General features: G+C 40.8%; 1 protein-coding gene across 2 annotated transcripts in view; it reads left to right on the top strand.

Moving 5' to 3' along the window:
- LOC120050946 (protein AF-10-like) overlaps window positions 1–22,696 on the top strand; it is a 94,131-nt gene that overhangs the window by 8,134 nt on the left and 63,301 nt on the right. For both annotated transcript variants that reach the window (XM_038997489.1, XM_038997490.1), the window contains exons 2-3: window positions 757–836; window positions 5,145–5,199. In XM_038997489.1, the coding sequence (XP_038853417.1) occupies window positions 757–836; window positions 5,145–5,199 (135 nt within the window). The remainder of the gene's footprint in view (window positions 1–756; window positions 837–5,144; window positions 5,200–22,696) is intronic.

Genomic DNA, 22,696 nt, shown 5'->3' on the forward strand with positions numbered 1-22,696 from the left:
CCCAGTGTTGTCCTCTGCAGCGTGCTGCTATGGCATCGTGGTGTGTGGTATTAACCCAGTGTTGTCCTCTCTGCAGAGTGCTGCTATGGCATCGTGGTGTGTGGTATTAACCCAGTACTGTCCTCTCTGCAGCGTGCTATGGCATCATGGTGTGTGGTATTAACCCAGTGTTGTCCTCTCTGCAGCGTGCTGCTATGGCATCGTGGTGTGTGGTATTAACCCAGTGTTGTCCTCTCTGCAGAGTGCTGCTATGGCATCGTGGTGTGTGGTATTAACCCAGTGTTGTCCTCTCTGCAGAGTGCTGCTATGGCATCGTGGTGTGTGGTATTAACCCAGTGTTGTCCTCTCTGCAGAGTGCTGCTATGGCATCGTGGTGTGTGGTATTAACCCAGTGTTGTCCTCTCTGCAGCGTGCTGCTATGGCATCGTGGTGTGTGGTATTAACCCAGTGTTGTCCTCTCTGCAGAGTGCTGCTATGGCATCGTGGTGTGTGGTGCATTGGTGTGTGTATTAACCCAGTGTTGTCCTCTCTGCAGCGTGCTATGGCATCGTGGTGTGTGGTATTAACCCAGTGTTGTCCTCTCTGCAGAGTGCTGCTATGGCATCGTGGTGTGTGGTATTAACCCAGTGTTGTCCTCTCTGCAGAGTGCTGCTATGGCATCGTGGTGTGTGGTATTAACCCAGTGTTGTCCTCTCTGCAGAGTGCTGCTATGGCATCGTGGTGTGTGGTATTAACCCAGTGTTGTCCTCTCTGCAGCGTGCTATGGCATCGTGCAGGTGCCCACTGGACCCTGGTTCTGCAGGAAGTGTGAATCTCAGGAGAGAGCAGCCAGAGTGGTGAGTCTGACCAATAGAGTATCAACACCGTATTCTCAGCACTGTGTTTTATACTACAGTTTCTGCTAATATTTAGCCGGTACTTAATAGGAAATTGTGTTATTACTTTCTGGTACTTACTTCAAAGTACTCAACACAATTGGCAACTACCTGGTAGCAAAGAGTACCGTATGGTGCTTATATTAAAGGATCCAAAACAAGTAGTACATTGGTTATTACAGTGTAAAATGTTACACGGTGGCAAGATCTGACAGCCAGTCAGCCATGGCAGCATCAGACATGCTTAAGAACCCCACAGTCTATTTCTCATAGGGAAAAAAACAGCATCCTTGCCTGTACTTTCCTCATCCTGGCTGTAGAAACAGTTAAACAGTGCGGTCATACTCGCTTGTGATATTGTGTGGACAGAAATTGGCGGGAAGAGGATTTTCTTATTTTTTCTTGTGAGGGATGGTAGGCATCCGGTGGAAGTAGCTGGTGTGAAATGGGCAGGACTGGAGGGATACACACACAACACTCTCGCTCTATCACACACACGGGAAACGGAAACCTTCTTGGGCAGCAGATAGTGGGTTTGTGTTTTTAGGAGAGGTTGGGGACAACTAGGCTCTCCCTTCCTCATAGTAGTAACCACACAGTATGACAGAGCTGGATGTGGGAGCTATGGCATCGAAGCCCACTTACACCTATTTGATAGTGTTGGATCAGTGATTACTGAAAATACTGGGTGTGTAAGTGTGTGTATGAGAGAAAGGGAGTAGGGTACATGTTTGCGTGTGTATCTATAGTATGTAGTGCCTTCAGAAGGTATTCACGCCCCTTGACTTTTTTCAGATTTTGTTGTGTTAGTCTGAATTTAAAATAGATGAAATTTAGATTTTTTGTCACTGGCCTGCACACACAATACCCCATATGTCAAAGTGGAATTATGTTTTTCAAAATTTCTACAAATTAATAAAAAATGAAAAGGTGAAATGTCTTGAGTCAATAAGTATTAAAAAGTCCTTAATTAACAAGTCACATAAGTTGCATGGACTCACTCTGTGTGCAATAACAGTGTTAAGCATGATTTCTGAATGACTTCTGTACCCCACAGGGAGGCCAATGGGGACTTTAAAACAGTTACAGAGTTTAACTTCTTATGGCTGCAGCCCGACACCGGTACACTTATGACAACAGCCAGCTCAAAGTGCAGGGCGCGAAATTCAAAAGATATTTTTTTTAAATATTTAACTTTCACACATTAACAAGTCCAATACAGCATATGAAAGGTACACATCTTGTGAATCCAGCCAACATGTCCGATTTGTAAAATGTTTTACAGGGAAGACACAATATGTAAATCTATTAGCTAACCACGTTAGCAAAAGACACCACTTTTTTTACTCCACCAGTTTTTTACTCCATCAGTAGCTATCACAAATTCGACCAAATAAAGATATAAATAGCCACTAACCAAGAAACAACTTCATCAGATGACAGTCTGATAACATATTTATTGTATAGCATATGTTTTGTTAGAAAAATGTGCATATTTCAGGTATAAATCATAGTTTACATTGCAGCTACAATCAGAAATTGCACCGAAAGCAGACAGAATAATTAGACACCAACGCCAAATAACTAAATACTCATCATAAAACATTTCTGAAAAATACATAGTGTACAGCAATTGAAAGACAGGCATCTTGTGATTCCAGACAATATTTCCGATTTATCAAGTGTTTTACAGCGAAAACACAATAGAGCGTTATATTAGCTTACCACAATAGCCAAAAACACAAGCAATTTCCCAGTAGCAAAAGTTAGCGATCGTAACAAACAAGCAAAAGATATGACACATAACGAAAAATACATTACAGACAAAAGACTTTACACTTTACATATTACATGTTCATGTTTGTTTGTTTTTGTGTGTGTGTGTGCGTGTGCGTGCATATCTGCATCGATCAGTTACACATACATGACAGTACATACACACAACAAGTAGGTCACATGGGGAGAGGCGTTGTGCCGTAAGGTGTTGGGGCTCCCGAGTGGCGCAGCGGTCCAAGGCACTGCATCTCAGTGCTAGAGGCGTCACTACAGACCCTGGTTCGATTTCAGGCTGTATCACAACCGGCCGTGATTGGGAGTCCCAAAGGGCGGCGCACAATTGACCCGGCGTTGTTAGGGTTTGGCTGGGGTAGGCCGTCATTGTCAATAAGAATTTGTTCTTAACTGACTTGCCTAGTTTAAATAAAGGTGTAAAAATTAAAAATACAAATACAAATCGGCCAAATCGGTGTCCAAAATACAGATTTCCGATTGTTATGAAAACTTGAAATCGGCCCTAATTAATCGGCCATTCCGATTAATCGGTCAACCTCTAATTCCCAGTCATGTGAAATCCATAGATTAGGGCCTAATGAATTTATTTCAGTTGACTGATTTCCTTATATGAACTGTAACTCGGTAAAATCTTTGAAATTGTTGCATGTTGCGTTTATATTTTTGTTCAGTGTAGCTTTAAGTCAAAACTGTAACTCGGCCACTCAGGATTTTAAAAATATTTTTACCAATGACCTGCCACTAGCATTAAACAAAGCATGTGTGTCCATGTATGCTGATGATTCAAACATATACGCATAAGCAACCACTGCTAATGAAGTCACTGAAACCCTTAAAGAGTTGCAGTCTGTTTTGGAATGGGTGGCCAGTAACAAAACTGGTCCTGAACATCTCTAAAACTAAGAGCATTGTATTTGGTACTAATCATTCCCTAAGTTCTAGACCTCAGCTGAATCTGGTAACGAATGGTGTGGCTGTTGAACAAGTTGAGGAGACTAAATTACTTGGTGTTAGCTTAGACTGTAAACTGTCAGGGTCAAAATATATATTCAATGGTTGTAAAGACACACAGACACTCACCCCACCAGATATGCCACCAGGGGTCTTTTCACAGTGCCCAGGTCCAGAACAAATTCAAGTAAACATACCAGTATTATACAGAGACATGAGTGCATGGAACTCCCTTCCATCTTGTATAGTGCAAGTGGACATGGTTTCAAAAATGTTGTTTTCTTTTTTATGGAACCTTTTATTTAACTAGGCAAGTCAGTTAAGAACACATTCTTATTTTCAATGATGGCCTAGGAACGGTGGGTTAACTGCCTTGTTCAGGGGCAGAACGACAGATTTTTACCTTGTCAGCTCGGGGATTCAATCTTGCAACCTTACGGTTAACTAGTCCAACGATCTAACCACCTGATTACATTGCAATCCACGAGGAGCCTGCCTGTTACGCGAATGCAGTAAGAAGCCAAGGTAAGTTGCTAGCTAGCATTAAACTTATCTTATAAAAAACAATCAATCAATCATAATCACTAGTTAACTACACATGGTTGATGATATTATTTGTTTATCTAGCGTTCCCTGCGTTGCATATAATCGATGTGGTGGCATTCGCGAAGAAGAACTGTCGTTGCTCCAACGTGTACCTAACCATAAACATCAATGCCTTTCTTAAAATCAATACACAGAAGTATATATTTTTAAACCTGCATATTTAGCTAAAAGAAATCCAGGTTAGCAGGCAATATTAACCAGGTGAAATTGTGTCACTTCTCTTGCGTTCATTGCACGCAGAGTCAGGGTATATGCAACAGTTTGGGCCGCCTGGCTCGTTGCGAACTAATTTGCCAGAATTTTACGCAATTATGACGTAACATTGAAGGTTGTGCAATGTAACAGGAATATTTAGACTTATGGATGCCACCCGTTGGATAAAATACGGAACGGTTCCGTATTTCACTGAAACAATAAATGTTTTGTTTTCGAGATGATAGTTTCCGGATTCTACCATATTAATGACCTATGGCTCGTATTTCTGTGTGTTATAATGATATAATTAAGTCTATGATTTGATAGAGCAGTCTGACTGAGCGATGGTAGGCACCAGCAGGCTCATAAGCATTCATTCAAACAGCACTTTCGTGCGTTTTGCCAGCAGCTCTTCGCAGTGCTTCAAGCATTGCGCTGTTTATGACTTCAAGCCTATCAACTCCCGAGATTAGGCTGGTGTAACCGATATGACATTTTTCTAAAAACATGTTTTCGCTTTGTCATTATGGGGTATTGTGTGTAGATGGGTGAGATAATTTGTTTTATTTATTCCATTTAGAATTCAGGCTATAACACAACCAAATGTGGAATAAGTCAAGGGGTATGAATACTTTCTGAAGGCACTGTATATCTTTTTGTGTGTAATTGTATGGTAAAGAGTTTTGCTAAAGGTCCATGTCTCCCTCCTGTCTCCTTTCTCTGCAGAGGTGTGAGCTGTGCCCCCACAAAGATGGCGCCCTCAAGAGGACAGATAACGGAGGTAAGAATCATCTATCTAGGATAGGTGTGTTGTGTGTAACTGATTTTGTCTGGAGCAAAAACCTGTCCTTGTCATGGAGCCTCCATTCACGAGAGTACTCCCATCGAGTATTGGCACACACACACAGGTTGTTGGCATCCCACAAGGTTCTGTGGTTAGCCCATGCTGATTTTCTCTCATTAATGGGATGTGTTTGGTCTGCTTAATTAAGGTGCCGATTTATATGTATTGCGATTCTATGTGTTGCGATTTGATACTGTGATTTTATTGCGATTCGATGTTCCAAACATATTGCTCGCCATATGTCTGCTGCAGAGGGACAAGAGAGAGCCATGAGAAAGTTAGTTTTGATCAGTCATGGAAATAAATAGTCAGTCATGAAAAACAAATTGGCTCCTTATTTAAAAAGAAGATGGCGAACAACCTAGAAAGAACACATACTGGAGTTTTGGTGTAGGTACAGCCAACTAGCGCAAAAAAATAGCATTATATTAGTATATATTATGTGATCTGTTAGAATCATAGAAATGGAATGAGTAGGCTATTCTAATTCTATTGTTGGTGTTTGGCATGACAATGAATGAAAAAGCCAGTATAGTAGTGACAGGGTAGAAGCAAATGTGTTTGTCAGTGTTTCCCAGGGGACCCTAATTACCCATGTGGTGAGAGTAGGCAACAACACCTCCGCCACGCTCACCCTCAACACGGGAGCACCTCAAGGGTGTGTGCTTAGTCTCCTCCTGTACTCCCTGTTCATCCACAACTGCGTGGCCAACGCACAACTCCAACACCACCATCAAGTTTGCCTAATCACAGACGGCGATGAGACAGCCTCCAGGGAGGAGGTCTGAGACTTGGCAGTGTAGTGCCATGACAACCTCTCCTTCAACGTCAGTAAGACCACGGAGCTGATAGTGGACTACAGGAGAAAGAGGGGAGAGCATGTCCCCATCCACATCGATGGGGCAGTAGTGGAGTGGGTCGAGAGCTTCAAGTTCCTTGGTGTCCACATCACTAAGGACTTTTGAATTAATTATTTTTATTTCACCTTTATTTAACCAGATAGGCAAGTTGAGAACAAGTTCTCATTTACAATTGCGACCTGGCCAAGATAAAGCAAAGCAGTTCGACACATACAACAACACAGAGTTACACATGGAGTAAAACAAACATATAGTCAATAATACAGTAGAAAAATAAGTCTATATACAATGTGAGCAAATGAGGTGAGAAGGGATGTAAAGGCAAAAAAAAGGCCATGGTGGCGAAGTAAATGCAATATAGCAAAACACTGGAATGGTAGATTTGCAGTGGAAGAATGTGCAAAGTAGAGATAGAAATAATGGGGTGCAAAGGAGCAAAATAAATAAATAAATACAGTAGGGGAAGAGGTAGTTGTTTGGGCTAAATTATAGATGGGCTATGTACAGGTGCAGTAATCTGTGAGCTGCTCTGACAGCTGGTGCTTAAAGCTAGTGAGGGAGATAAGTGTTTCCAGTTTCAGAGATTTTTGTAGTTCGTTCCAGTCATTGGCAGCAGAGAACTGGAAGGAGAGGCGGCCAAAGGAAGAATTGGTTTTGGGGGTGACCAGAGATATCTACCTGCTGAAGCGCGTGCTACAGGTGGGTGCTGCTATGGTGACCAGCGAGCTGAGATAAGGGGGGACTTTACCTAGCAGGGTCTTGCAGATGACCTGGAGCCAGTGGGTTTGGCGACGTGTATGAAGCGAGGGTCAGCCAACGAGAGCGTACAGGTCGCAGTGGTGGGTAGTATATGGGGCTTTGGTGACAAAACGGATGGAACTGTGATAGACTGCATCCAATTTATTGAGTAGGGTATTGGAGGCTATTTTGTAAATGACATCGCCGAAGTCGAGGATCGGTAGGATGGTCAGTTTTACAAGGGTATGTTTGGCAGCATGAGTGAAGGATGCTTTGTTGCGAAATAGGAAGCCAATTCTAGATTTAACTTTGGATTGGAGATGTTTGATGTGAGTCTGGAAGGAGAGTTTACAGTCTAACCAGGTATTTGTAGTTGTCCACATATTCTAAGTCAGAACCGTCCAGAGTAGTGATGTTGGACGGGTGGGCAGGTGCAGGCAGCGATCGGTTGAAGAGCATGCATTTAGTTTTACTTGTATGTAAGAGCAGTTGGAGGCCACGGAAGGAGAGTTGTATGGCATTGAAGCTCGTCTGGAGGGTTGTTAACTTCTAGTTCCTCCCAAACCCGGATCCGGGAGCACCCCCATCAGTAAAAAAGCTGACTAGCATAGCCTAGCATAGCGTCACAAGTAAATACTAGCATCTAAATATCATTAAATCACAAGTCCAAGACACCAGATGAAAGATACACATCTTGTGAATCCAGCCATCATTTCTGATTTTTAAAATGTTTTACAGGGAAGACACAATATGTAAATCTATTAGCTAACCACGTTAGCAAAAGACACCACTTTTTTTACTCCACCATTTTTTTACTGCATCAGTAGCTATTACAAATTCGACCAAATAAAGATATAAATAGCCACTAACCAAGAAACAACTTCATCAGATGACAGTCTGATAACATATTTATTGTATAGCATATGTTTTGTTAGAAAAATGTGCATATTTCAGGTATAAATCATAGTTTACCATTGCAGCCACCATCACAACTCTCACCAAAGCAACTAGAATAACTACAGAGACCATTGTGTATTACCTAATTACTCATCATAAAACATTTCTTAAAAATACACAGCGTACAGCAAATGAAAGACACAGATCTTGTGAATCCAGCCAATATTTCAGATTTTCTAAGTGTTTTACAGCGAAAACACAATATAGCATTATATTAGCTTACCACAATAGCCAGAAACACAACACCATTTACCAGCAGCAAAGGTTAGCGATCGTAACAAACAGGCAAAAGATATATAATTTTTGACTAACCTTGATATTCTTCATCAGATGACAGTCCTGTAACATCATATTACACAATGCATATTGGGTTTGTTCGAAAATGTGCATATTTAGCGGCACAAATCGTGGTTATACAATGTGATTAGTGGCCAAAACTTCAAGCAATCTGTCCGGCGCCATCTTGGAGAGGCACCTATTCTAATCGATAAGTAATCATAAACTTGACTAAAAAAATACAGGTTGGACAGCAAATGAAAGATACATTAGTTCTTAATGCAACCGCTGTGTTAGATTTTTAAAATTAACGTTACTGCGCAATACAGCGTGCGCTAAAGCGAGACCGCACCGAAATTCATGGCGGAATTATTATTTGACATTTGTCAACATAAATACGAATTAACAGCATAAAGACTGCTTACTATTTGCTGAGCTTCCATCAGAATCTTGGGCAAGGTGTCCTTTCTCCAGAACAATCGTCTTTTGGTTGAAAGATGTCCTCTTCTCCTGTAGAAATAGCAGCTAATGCTAGCCATTCACTGGAGAGGTGTCCAACTAGCGATAGCGCGTCACAAAGAAATCCCAGAAAATCGCTATAAACTGCTATAAGTCGGTTTAAATTAACTACCTTATGATGTCTTTAACACCTATAACGAATAAAAACATGACCGGAGATATAGAACTGCTAAAACGAAAGCTTTTGCAGGACGCCATTGTGATGTCCCTCTTGCGCCAGGCGCCCCGTTGAAAAGAACGGTACTTCCGTTCCATGAGCTTTTATAGTCCCCCAGATGGTGCAATCCACTCCATTCAAATTCTCACCGCTTACTGACATCTAGAGGAAGGCGTATGCAGTGCATGTAGCCCCATAGCTTACATGGGGACTTATAAACTTACCTCAGAACAGGGACCTCGATTTCAGAAATCTCACTTCCTGACAGGAAATGTGCTGCAGAATGAGTTCTGTTTCACTCAGAGAAATAATTCAAACGGGTTTAGAAACTAGAGAGTGTTTTCTATCCAAAAGTAATAATAATATGCATATTGTACGAGCAAGAATTGAGTACGAGGCAGTTTAATTTGGGAACGAAATTATTACAAAGTGCAAATAGCACCCCCTATTGACAAAAGGTTAACACAGTGTCCAAAGAAGGGCCAGAAGTATACAGAATGGTGTCGTCTGCGTAGAGGTGGATCAGAGACTCACCAGCAGCAAGAGCGACATCATTGATGTATACAGAGAAGAGAGTCGGTCCAGGAATTGAACCCTGTGGCACGCCCATAGAGACTGCCAGAGGCACGGACAACAGGCCCTCCGATTTGACACACTGAATTCTATCAGAGAAGTAGTTGGTGAACCAGGCGAGGCAATCATTTGAGAAACCAAGGCTATCGCGTCTGCCGATGAGGATGTGGTGATTGACAGAGTCGAAAGCCTTGGCCAGGTCAATGAATACGGCTGCACAGTATTGTACAGACTTAACATGGTCAACACACACCCGCATAGTCGTGAAGAGGGCACGACAGCGCCTCTTCCCCCTCAGGAAGCTGAAAAGATTTGGCATGGGCTCTTCAATCATCCAGAAGTTCTACAGCTGCACCATCGAGAGCATCTTGATGGACTCATCTGGACTGGACTCATCTGGACTCGACCGCAAAGCGCTACAGAGGGTGGTGCGGACAGCCCAGTACATCACTAGGGCCGAGCTCCCTGCCATCCAGGACCTCTATATAAGGCGTGTCAGAGGAAGGACAGAAGAATTGGCAAAGACTTCAGCCACCTAAACCATAGTCTGTTCACTGCTACCGTCTGGCAAACGGTACCGGAGCATTGGCTCTCGGACCAACAGGCTCCGAGACCACGTCTAGCCCCAAGCCATAAGACTGCTAAATAATGAATTTAATGGTTACACGGACTATCTGTGCTGACCCTGTCTTGCACTGACTCTATGCACACTCACAAGACTATATAAACACACTACACTGACACCCGCACACATTTACATACACTACATACGCACACACACACACGCCTACCAACAACAAGCATACGACACAAGACAAATACCCACACACACATACACTTTAACACTCATATGCGTCTGCTACTCTGTTCTTTGTTTATCTTATCTATCCTGATGCTTAGCTACTTTACCCTGCCTTCTTGTGCATATCTACCTAAAATACTTTATATAGCTACAGTTGAAGTCGGAAGTTTGCATACACCTTAGCCAAATACATTTAAACTCAGTTTTTCACAATTCCTGACATTTAATCCTAGTAATAATTCCCTGTCTTAGGTCAGTTAGGATCACCACTTTATTTTAAGAATGTGAAATAGTAGAGAGAATTATTTATTTCAGCTTTTATTTCTTTAATCACATTCCTAGTGCGTCAGAAGTTTACATGCACTCAATTAGAATTTGGTAGCATTGCCTTTAAATGGTTTAACATGGGTCAAACGTTTCGGGTAGCCTTCCACAAGCTTCCCACAATAAGTTGGGTGAGTTTTGACCCATTCCTCCTGACAGAGCTGGTGTAACTGAGTCAGGTTTGTAGGCCTCCTTACTCGCACACGCTTTTTCAGTTCTGCCCACAAATTTTCTATAGGATTGAGGTCAGGGCTTTGTGATGGCCACTCCAATACCTTGAATTTGTTGTCCTTAAGCCATTTTGCCACAACTTTGGAAGTATGCTTGGGGTCATTGTCCATTTGGAAGACCCATTTGTGACCAAGCTTTAATTTCCTGACTGATGTCTTCAGATGTTGCTTCAATATATCCATATCATTTTCCTACCTCATGATGCCATCTATTTTGTGAAGTGCACCAGTCCCTCCTGCAGCAAAGCACCCCCACAACATGATGCTGCCACCCCCGTGCTTCACGGTTGGGATGGCGTTCTTCGGCTTGCAAGCCTCCCCCTTTTTCCTCCAAACATAACGATGGTCATTATGGCCAAAGAGTTCTATTTCTGTTTCATCAGACCAGAGGACATTTCTGCAAAAAGTACGATCTTTGTCCCCATGTGCAGTTGCAAACCGTAGTCTGGCTTTTTTTTATGGCGGTTTTGGAGCAGTGGCTTCTTCCTTGCTGAGCGGCCTTTCAGGTTATGTCGATATAGTACTCGTTTTACTGTGGATATAGATACTTTTGTACCTGTTTCCTCCAGCATCTTCACAAGGTTCTTTGCTGTTGTTCTGGGATTGATTTGCACTTCTCGCACAAAAGTAAGTTCCTCTCTAGAAGACAGAATGCGTCTCCTTCCTGAGCGGTATGACGGCTGCGTGGTCCCATGGTGTTTATACAGATGAACGTGGTACCTTCAGGCATTTGGAAATTGCTCCCAAGGATGAACCAGACTTGTGGAGGTCTACAATTGTTTTTCGGAGGTCTTGGCTGATTTCTTTTGATTTTCCCATGATGTCAAGCAAAGAGGCACTGAGTGTGAATGTAGGCCTTGAAATACATCCACAGGTACACCTCCAATTGACTCAAATGATGTCAATTAGCCTATCAGAAGCTTCTAAAGCCATTACATTTTTGGGAATTTTCCAAGCTGTTTAAAGGAACAGTGAACTTTGTGTATGTAAACTTATTACCCAATGGAATTGTGATACAGTGAAATAATCTGTCTGTAAACAATTGTTGGAAAAATGACTTGTCATGCACAAAGTAGATGTACTAACCGACTTGCCAAAACTATAGTTTGTTAACAAGAAATGTGTGGAGTGGTTGAAAAACTAGTTTTAATGACTCCAACTTATGTGTATGTTAACTTCTGACTTCAACTGTATATACAGCTCCATTCTTGTGAATTTTATTCCTTTTGTGTTACTATTTTTATTTTTATCATCTTTTAACTGTATTGTTGGGAAGGGCTCGTAAAGCTACACGGTTAAATCTACACCCGTTGTATCTGGCGCATGTGACGAATAACTTTTTCTTTGATTTATTTTGAAAAGAGATGTTATATTCAGATAAAAAATTTAGAATATTCTTCACCTATTTCTCTCTGATTCAGGACATGTCTTAGCACAAGCAACATGTCTGCACCACCACCACCAGCAGGATTAGCCCTAGCTCCATAATCTTTTCTAGCTCAATGTACTTAGCTAGCTGGTTAGCAATTAGCATTAGCGGCTACTGCTTTTTTTTAGGCACATGTGAAGCTTGATAAGACTAACTAACGGTTTGTGTAGATAAAGATACACAAACTAATAGTATAATACAGAAAACATGTGGATTGATGTGAAGAAGTAACGTTGGAATAAGCATCCTCCCTGTTTCTTGACTGCATGGGCTAGCTAACAGAAGCATGCATTGCAGACTCAGGTTGAGTGAGTGAATCTAACAGCCAGCTGTGCCTGCTTGAGTGACGGGGCGGGGCATGGTGTGTGTGGAAAGCAAGCAGCCGCATTCGAGAGGGAGGGAGACTGGAGAGAGATGACAGAGTAAACTAAGGGCTTCAAAAAATTGCAGCCTCTTGCGACATGGATATTGCACATGTCAGCCTCGCAATTTCGATTAAATTTAGATGAATTGTGCAGCCCTACGTGTGTGATGTTGTGAAGTATACTTTTTTATGTTTTTATGAGGGGGCGGGCCAGGCTGGGGTTAACAGGGCTCTGAGGAGGTTCCTCTGGGTTCACCAGGAGGTCACTGTGTGTGTGTGTGTGTGTGTGTGTGTGTGTGTGTGTGTGTGTGTGTGTGTGTGTGTGTGTGTGTGTGTGTGTGTGTGTGTGTGTGTGTGTGTGTGTGTGTGTGTGTGTTGGAGAGAGGCACAGCTGTAGGATTGTGACCTGGCCTGTAGGGAGACATCAAAACATCACACACCGTTTTACTGCTAGATCTTTTGTAGCCCTCTCCCCCTCTCTCGTGCGGTAGTAGTCCCAGGTGTTTTTTAGGTGAGGCTGCTGCCTGCAGTGCCAGAAGGTAAACAGGGATTAATCTGTTAGGTAAACGTCTGGCTTGGTTTCAAGTGGTATACTTCACATGAGGTACAGCACAGGGAGACAGAGAGCAATCTGTAACTGTGTTTTTGTGTGTCAGGGTTTCCGTTAACTGGTAATAGCTGTTTTTTTAAATGTTTGTTTTGTTGAGCCAATAAATAAAATTGGCCCCGACCAATTGTCCGGGGGATAAAATCCCATTGCGACATAATGCTTTTTAGCCTATTCATTGTTGGGAATACCAGTTGATGTAAATACATTTGACCAGTCCTGCTTACCGGTCTATGGGTTAATTTACTTAATTTAGTGGAATTAAATTGCCGCTTGTGTGTATTCGTTATGTACAGTGCCTTCACAAAGTATTCATACCTCTTGACTTATTCCACATTTTGTTATAGCCTGAATTCAAAATGGATTAAATACATTTTTTCTCACCCATTTACACACAATACCCCATAATTACAATGTGGAAACAAGTTTTTAAGTTTATTGAAAGTGAAATATGTAATTCACATAAATATTCGCACCACTGAGTCAATACTTTGTAGAATCACCTTTTGGTAGCAATTACAGCTGCGAGTCTTTCTGGGTAAGTTTCAGAGCTTTCCACACCTGGATTGTGTAACATTAGAGCATTTATTATTTTCAGAATTATTCGAGCTCTGTGAAATTGGTTCTTGATCATTGCTAGGCAACCATTTTCAGGTCTTACCATAGATTTTGAAGTAGATTTAAGTCAAAACTAACTCAGCCTCTCAGGAACATTCACATCTTCTTGGTAAGCAACTCCAGTGTAGATTTGACCTTGTGTTTTAGGTTATTGTCCTGCTGGAAGGTGAATTCATCTCGGTGTCTGGTGGAAAGCCGACTGAACCAGGTATTCCTCTAGGATTTTGCCTATGCTTAGCTCCATTCTGTAATTTTTTAAATTTTTATTCTGTATTTTACCCCCTTTCTCTCCCCAATTTTGATCTTGTCTCATCGCTGCAATTCCCCGACAGGCTCAGGAGAGGCAAAGGTCGAGTCATACGTCCTCCGAAACATGACCCACCAATCTGCGCTTCTTAAGTAGCCAGCTGCACCAATGTGTCGGAGGAAACACCGTTCAACTGATGACCGAAGTCAGCCCGCAGGCCCCGGCCTGCCACAAGGAGTCACTAGAGCGCGATGAGCCAAGTAAAGCCCTTCCGGCCAAACCCTCCCCTAACCCGGACGACGCTGGGCCAATTGTGCGCCGCCCTATGGGACTCCCGGTCACGTCCGGTTGTGACACAGCCTGGGATCAAACCCGGGTCTGTAATGACTCCTCAAGCACTGCGATGCAGTGTCTTAGACCGCTGCGCCACTTGGGAGGCCCCTGTTTCTTATTTTATCCTGAAAAAGCCCCAGTTCTTAACCTCTCTAGGTAGGTTATGTGGGATGCTAACGTTCCACTTGGCCAAAAGCCAGTAAAAATGCAGCGCGGCAAATTCAAATAAATTACTATAAAAATCAATCTTTCATGGAATCACACATGAAAGACACCAAATTAAAGCTAAACATGTTGTGAATCCAGCCAACATGTCTGATTTCAAAAAGGATTTACGGCGAATGCACACCAAACGATTATGTTTGGTCAGTACATAGCCACAGAAAAACACAGCCATTTTCCCAGCCAAAGATAGGAGTCACAAAAAGCAGAAATAGAGAGAAAATTAATTACTAACCTTTGATGATCTTCATCAGATGACACTCATAGGACATCATGTTACACAATACATGTATGTTTTGTTCGATAATGTGCATATTTATATCCACGTTCCATGTTCAGAAATGCCTCCAATATCCGGAGAAATTGCAGAGAGCCACGTCAAATAACAGAAATACTCATCATAAACTTTGATGAAAGAGTCATGTTTTACATAGAATTAACCTCTAACACCTCCCAAACCCGGATCCGGGAGCACCCCCATCAGTAGAAAAGCTACTAGCATAGCCTAGCATAGCGTCACAAGTAAATACTAGCATCTAAATATCATTAAATCACAAGTCCAAGACACCAGATGAAAGATACACATCTTGTGAATCCAGCCATCATTTCTGATTTTTAAAATGCTTTACAGGGAAGACACAATATGTAAATCTATTAGCTAACCACGTTAGCAAAAGACACCACTTTTTTTACTCCAGCAGTTTTTTACTCCATCAGTAGCTATCACAAATTCGACCAAATAAAGATATAAATAGCCACTAACCAAGAAACAACTTCATCAGATGACAGTCTGATAACATATTTATTGTATAGCATATGTTTTGTTAGAAAAATGTGCATATTTCAGGTATAAATCATAGTTTACCATTGCAGCCACCATCACAACTCTCACCAAAGCGACTAGAATAACTACAGAGAGCAACGTGTATTACCTAATTACTCATCATAAAACATTTCTTAAAAATACACAGCGTACAGCAATTGAAAGACACAGATCTTGTGAATCCAGACAATATTTCAGATTTTCTAAGTGTTTTACAGCGAAAACACAATATAGCGTTATATTAGCATACCACAATAGCAAACATCACAACCGCATTGATTCAAGCCAAACATAGCGATTACGTATAAACCACCAAAAGATATTAATTTTTTGACTAACCTTCTCAGAATTCTTCAGATGACAGTCTTATAACATCATATTACACAATGCATATAGAGTTTGTTCGAAAATGTGCATATTTAGCGGCACAAATCGTGGTTATACAATGAGAAAAGTAGCAAAGCTGCCCAGAAAATGTCAGGAGAAATCTTTGAAGAGGCACCTATTCTAATCAGTAACTATTCCAAAACTTGACTAAAAAATACAGGTTGGACAGCAATTGAAAGACAAATTAGTTCTTAATGCAATCGCTGGGTTACATTTTCAAAATTAACGTTACTTCAAGCATACAGCGTGCGCTAAAGCGAGACCGCACCATAATTCATGGCGGAATTATTATCTGACATTTGTCAACATAAGTACGAATTAACAGCATAAAGACTGCTTACTATTAGCTGAGCTTCCATCAGAATCTTGGGCAAGGTGTCCTTTCTCCAGAACAATCGTCTTTGGGTTGAAAGATGTCCTCTTGTCCGGTCGAAATAGCCGCTAATGTTAGCCGCCAACTGGAGAGGTGTCCAACTCGTGAAAGCGCATGACAAAGAAATCCCAGAAAATCGCAATAAACTGCTATAAACTGCTAAGTCGGTTTAAATTAACTACCTTATGATGTCTTTAACACCTATAACGAATAAAAACATGACCGGAGATATAGAACTACTAAAACGAAAGCGTTTGCAGGACGCCATTGTGATGTCTTCATGCGTCAGGCGCACCGTTGAAAAGGACGGTACTTCCGTTCCACGGTCTTATAAAGGGCCCCAGATTGCGCAATCCACTCCATTCAAATTCTCCCCGCTTACTGACATCTAGAGGAAGACGTATGCAGTGCATGTAGCCCGATGGCTTACATGGGGACTTATAAACTGACCTCAGAACAGGGACCTCGATTTCTGAAATCTCACTCCCTGACAGGAAATGTGCTACAGAATGAGTTCTGTTTCACTCAGAGAAATAATTCAAACGGTTTTAGAAACTAGAGAGTGTTTTCTATCCAATAGTAATAATAATATGCATATTGTACGAGCAAGAATTGAGTACGAGGCAGTTTAATTTGGGAACTCATTTTAACAAAGTCGAAATGGCGCCCCCATAGGCTCAAGAAGTTAAAGATACACTTGTTCTTAATGCAACCGCTGTGTCAGATTTTTTAAAAAAAATCCGGAAAAAGCAAACCATGCAATAATCTGAGACGGCGCTCAGATATAACCAACATTTCTCCGCCATGTTGGAGTCAACAGAAATACGAAATTCCATCATAAATATTCCCTTACCTTTGATCTTCATCAGAATGCACTCCCAGGAATCCTAGTTCCACAATAAATTGTTGTTTTGTTCGATAATGTCCATTAATTATGTCCAAGTAGCTACTTTTGCGAGCACGTTTAGTACCCATGTCCAAACGCTCAAGCAGGTCCAGGCGAACGTCGTACGAAAACTTCAAAAAGTTATATTACAGGTCGAATAAACTTGTCAAACTAAGTAGAGAATCAATCTTCAGGATGTTGTTATCATAAATATTGAATAATGTTCCAACCTGAGAATTCCTTTGTGTCTACAGAAGTAATGGAACGCAAGGTGATATCATGTGGAATGCGCGTGACCAGGAACTGGCTCTCTGCCAGACCACTGACTGAAACACCTCCCCATCCGGCCCCACATCACAGTAGAGGCTTCATTCAACGTTCTACAGACTGTTGACATCTAGTGGAAGGCGTAAGAAGTGCAAACAGATCCATATCTTACTGGGATTTGAATAGGCGATGAGTTGAAAATCGACCAGCCTCAGAATTCTCACTTCCTGTTTGGATTTTTTCTCAGGTTTTTGCCTGCCATATAAGTTCTGTTATACTCACAGACATCATTCAAACAGTTTTAGAAACTTCAGACTGTTTTCTATCCAATAGTAATAATAATATGCATATATTAGCATCTGGGACAGAGTAGGAGGCAGTTCACTCTGGGCATGCTATTCATCCAAAGTGAAAATGCTGCCCCCTATCCTAGAGAAGTTAACTATTACAAGCATACCCATAACAAGATGCAGCCAACACTGCTTGAAAATATGGAGAGTGGTACTCAGTAATGTGTTGTATTGGATTTGACCCAAACTTTGTATTCAGGACCAAAAGTGAATTGCTTTGCGACATTTTTTGCAGCTAGGGGGCAGAATTTTTATGTTTGGAAAAAATAACGTTCCCAATGTAAGCTGCCTATTTCTCAGGCCCAGATGCTAGAATATACATATAATTGACAGATGAGGATAGAAAACACTCTAAAGTTTCCAAAACTGTCAAAATATTGTCTGTGAGTATAACAGAACTGATTTTGCAGGCAAAAACCTGAGGAAATCCAACCCGGAAGTGCCTTTTATTTTGAAAAATCCCTGCCTTTCCTTCATTTAAAGGGATAAAAGATTCCTTTTCCTATGGTTTCCTCAGGGTGTGAACAGTCTTTAGACATAGTTTCAAGCTTTTATTCAGAAAAATGAGCGAGATTTATCAAAACGCGTCAGTGGATAGCTGAATGTCCTTCGATTAGTTAATGCGCGCGAAAGTTGTAGCTCAACATTTTCTTTATCTCTTTTATTGAATAGTTTACCGTCCGGTTGAAATATTATCGATTATTTATGTTAAAAACAACCTGAGGATTGATTATAAAAAACGTTTGACATGTTTCTACGAACTTTACGGATAATATTTGGAATTTTCGTCTGCCCTTCCAGACCGCTCGAGCCTGTTGATTTCTGAACATAACGCACCAACCAAATGGAGGTTTTTGGATATAAAAATAATATTTATCGAACAAAAGGAACATTTATTGTGTAACTGTGAGTCTCGTGAGTGCAAACATCTGAAGATCATCAAAGGTAAGCGATTAATTTTATTGCTTTTCTGACTTTAGTGACCAATCTACATTGCTGCTAGCTGTAAGTAATGTTTTGTCTAGTGATCGATAAACTCACAAACGCTTGGATTGCTTTCGCTGTGAAGCATATTTTCAAAATCTGACACGATAGGTGGATTAACAACAAACTAAGCTGTGTTTTGGTTAATTTCACTTGTGATTTCATGAAAATAAATATTTTTAGTAATTTATTTTAAATTTGTCGCTCTGCAATTTAGCGGTTGTTTACGAAAATGATCCCGTTAAAGGGATCCGTGTGCCAAGAGGTTATTAACTTAAGTGCCTGGTTGCAAACAGGATGCATGTTTTGGAAAATTTGTATTCTATATAGGCTTCCTTTTGTCTCTCAATTAGGTTAGTATTGTGGAGTGATTACAATGTTGTTGATCCATCTTCAGTTTTTTTCCTACCACAGCCATTAAACTCAAACTGTTTTAAAGTCACCATTGGCCTCATGGTGAAATCCCTGAGTGGAGTTAGGAAGGACGCCTGTATCTTTGTAGTGACTGGGTGTATTGATACACCATCCAATGTGTAATTAATAACTTCACTATGCTCAAAGGGATATTCATGGTAAGCTTTTTATTTTTCACCCATCTACCAATAGGAGCCCTTCTTTTGGTCTGTGGTTGAATCTGTGTTTGAAATTCACTGCTCGACTGAGGGACCATACTGGTATTTTTTATCTGTAAGGTCCCTTTTTTGCACAGTGAGCATGCAATTTATTATGTGACTTGTTAAGCAAATGTTTACTCCTGAACTTATGTAGGCTTTCCATAATAAATGCGTTGAATACTCAAGACATTTCAGCTTTTCATTTTTAATTCCACTTTCACAGCATGGCATATTGAATGTAGGCCAGTTACAAACACATCTCAATTTAATCACATGCTCACAGTATACAGATACAGAGCCCTTATCAGACAGCGCTTTTATAAGTTCAATCATTGCGCAACATTTCTAAATGCAATCACGTGTAAAAAAAAAAAAAAAACAATGCTTGGGCCACGATTTAAAAAGAGCTACTGTTCATGTTTCTCAACTGGTAATTGAAACGCACTTCCAATTCGCCATTCAAATTGCCAACGGAAGGCAGGCTTCATCAACGCGTCACACCACTTTGCAATGAGCTGGAGGCAGTATGCATTTGGAAAACATAAAGCTACTTTGTTTGAAACCTGAATGTTTTTCTACATATATTGAGGCATGTTTTACCTTGCTTCAAAGTAGCATAGGCAAAATCCGTGGTGGCAATAAAATAAAATACTTCCATATGCCATTGAAACCAGTAACCTGTTTCTCCCATGTTCTATTGGTTGTCAACTGTCTTTCATTTTCCAGTTGCCAAATACACATTCGCGCATAACCGACTGCCTTTTGTGCAATGCTGCTCTAATAATGTTGAGGAATAATATTTTATAAACATTTTAAGCAAAATGTTCTGATGTGTTGCATCAGATTTTTAAAATGTTTTTTTTAATGTAGCTACTGTTGTATAAATTTGATTTGATTTGAATTTGGGATCTATCACCCCACAACTGTCCCAGAGTCTTTGGGCTATTTCTCTCTCCAAACTGACCAATAGAATAGGTAAAATTGTCTACCATGTGGGATAGTAGATTGACATAGGCTCATAGATGGCGTGTCCATAAGGCTAGGGGAAGCTAAGCTTTCCCTAAGTCAATTGAATTAAATTGCCAAAATTATTTAGCCTAATTAGCCTACTCCTGTTTTATACAGGAATAAATCAAATCATGCAAAATAGGCTACTAAAGCATGATTTGGCCACAGAGGATCATTAGCTTCCCCTAGCCTACAAAATAAAAATGTGTGGATTGTTTTAAATTGCGTTGCCTGCAGTCGGATGGAAAAGGCAAAAACTAAATAGATTTGTGATGCACCGATATCCAATATTTTCCTTACCAAAAAAAAGATACCGATATTTTCCTTGCCGAAAAAAAAGATACAGATTATTTACAATTTTAGTGGCCTTTTAAGCATTCTAGTACAGTTAAATAGTGAACACACACACACACAGACACAGTGGTCTAAGGCACTGCATCTCAGTGCAAGAGGTGTCACTACAGTCCCTGGTTCGAATCCAGGCTCTATCACAACCGGCCGTGATTGGGAGTCCCATAGGGTGGCACACAATTGTCCCAGCATTGTCCAGGTTTGGCCAGGGTAGGCAGTCATTGTAAATAATATTTTTTTTTCTTAACGGACTTGCCTAGATAAAGGTTACACACACACAGACATCACACTGACCCCAACAAATTTTTGGACATTTACGTATGTCCCCATTACCAGTAAAACATAATCAAAAATGTCTTTCACTTACTTGCTGTGCTGTTTTGTTAATTTCTTCAGTAGTTCCATTCTCAACCAGGATTTCTATGGAACGCCGGTTGGGTCTTTGTGTGTCAAAAAAGATACACGTCAAATAAGCTTGTTGACCAACCAGGATCTGAATATGACTGCACGACACAATAATTGAACGCATTCATACATTTTTTACATTGTTATTACACATTGATTACACTATCACTCGTATTTCATATGTGACAACAATTCATCGATACGTATGCTATGATGCTGGTGAAGTTGTCTCGTGCACCGACAGTGTTGGTCATTAAAAAAATATAGATAGCTAGCTCATGGATGCAAACAATGTTCTTCCCCAAAAACATAGCAAATCGACAATCTGTTTCAGTAGCTATAGTTAGCTAGCTAACTTTATAGCTAGGTGTCATCATCTAAAATAACCCTCATTTATAAGTTCAAATTCAATAGGCGAACAACAAGTGGCAACCTAGCTAATACTTACTCACAAGGATTCCTAAATCATTGTTAAGAATAATGAAAATGACTGCAGTTTCCTCTGGTCATTGTTTTCAAGCTGGTTGTATTGGTGCTAGCTAGGTACCCCAGAAGTTGCGGTCAAACAAATTATGCTTTATTACCAATGCGGTTTAGTAAACACATCGTTCGTGGCTAGTGCTTGCTTGTTTGCAGACTTTTTTGTACCGCTTTGACAGTGCTACTGTATCTTTTTTGACATGCAAATGGCGTTCCATAGTATGTATGTCATGAAGCTAATAGCAGTGACGCTATTACTGTGTAACTCCGGTAGGGCAACATCTGAAAAATAGCACACTTGGTAGTGTGTACCGGTGCTCGACCAGTCGGCGAAAGCCAACATCACCCACGACAGAGAACGGTTGATTGTCAAGGGCAATGTCACCATTGGCTTTAATGTTTTTTGCCTTTGAGTTGTCTCGCTGAAATTTTCTTACTCTTTCAAATGACTGCTCGACTTGTTGACTGCTCGATCCACACAGCAGAAATTGTGGGCTAGGTTAGGGATGCTGTGTTGCAAGTGTAGCGCAAAATTTTACGTGGCGTTATTACGTCCTGTACCTATGTTATATAGGTTGCTAGATCGAATACCCGAGCTGACAAGGTAAAACTCTGTCGTTCTGCCCCTGAACAAGGCAGTTAACCCACTGTTCCTAGGCTGTCATTGTAAATAAGAATTTGTTCTTAACTGACTAGCTTAGATAAATAAAGGTTAAATAAAACATATACAGGTATGCACGGCAGCTTTGACATCCATTTTTAACTAGACATCGGGCCGATACCGATGTTGGAATTTTTAGCTAATATCGTCCGATTCCGATATGTTCACGGATTATATCGTTCATCCCTAAAATAGATGATTGTTGAGTTGCAGCTGTCAGTGAGAAGTCAAAATGCAACCGCTGCCCCTCTCGGGAGGCCTCCTCCAGTTTAGATGGACGTCATATTCTCTGTGTCTCCCCTTCTCATAGGCCTATTACATGGACAACGTCGTTTTTATTGATCTTTTGTCAGTGTCAGCAGAGTAGGCTACCCTGTAATCTGTTGTTAAAAATGATTCTGCTCATGTCTTCAGTCATATACAGTGCATTCGGAAAGTATTCAGGCCCCTTGACTTTTTCTACATTTTGTTACAGCCTTATTCTAAAATGTATTATTTAATTTTTTATTTTCTCATCAATCTACACCAGGTATTACCCCCAAGGGCCTTATTCTAAAATGTATTATTTAATTTTTTATTTTCTCATCAA

This window comes from Salvelinus namaycush, chromosome 7 (genome assembly GCF_016432855.1).
Source record: "Salvelinus namaycush isolate Seneca chromosome 7, SaNama_1.0, whole genome shotgun sequence".
NCBI classification, from domain to species: Eukaryota; Metazoa; Chordata; class Actinopteri; order Salmoniformes; family Salmonidae; genus Salvelinus; species Salvelinus namaycush.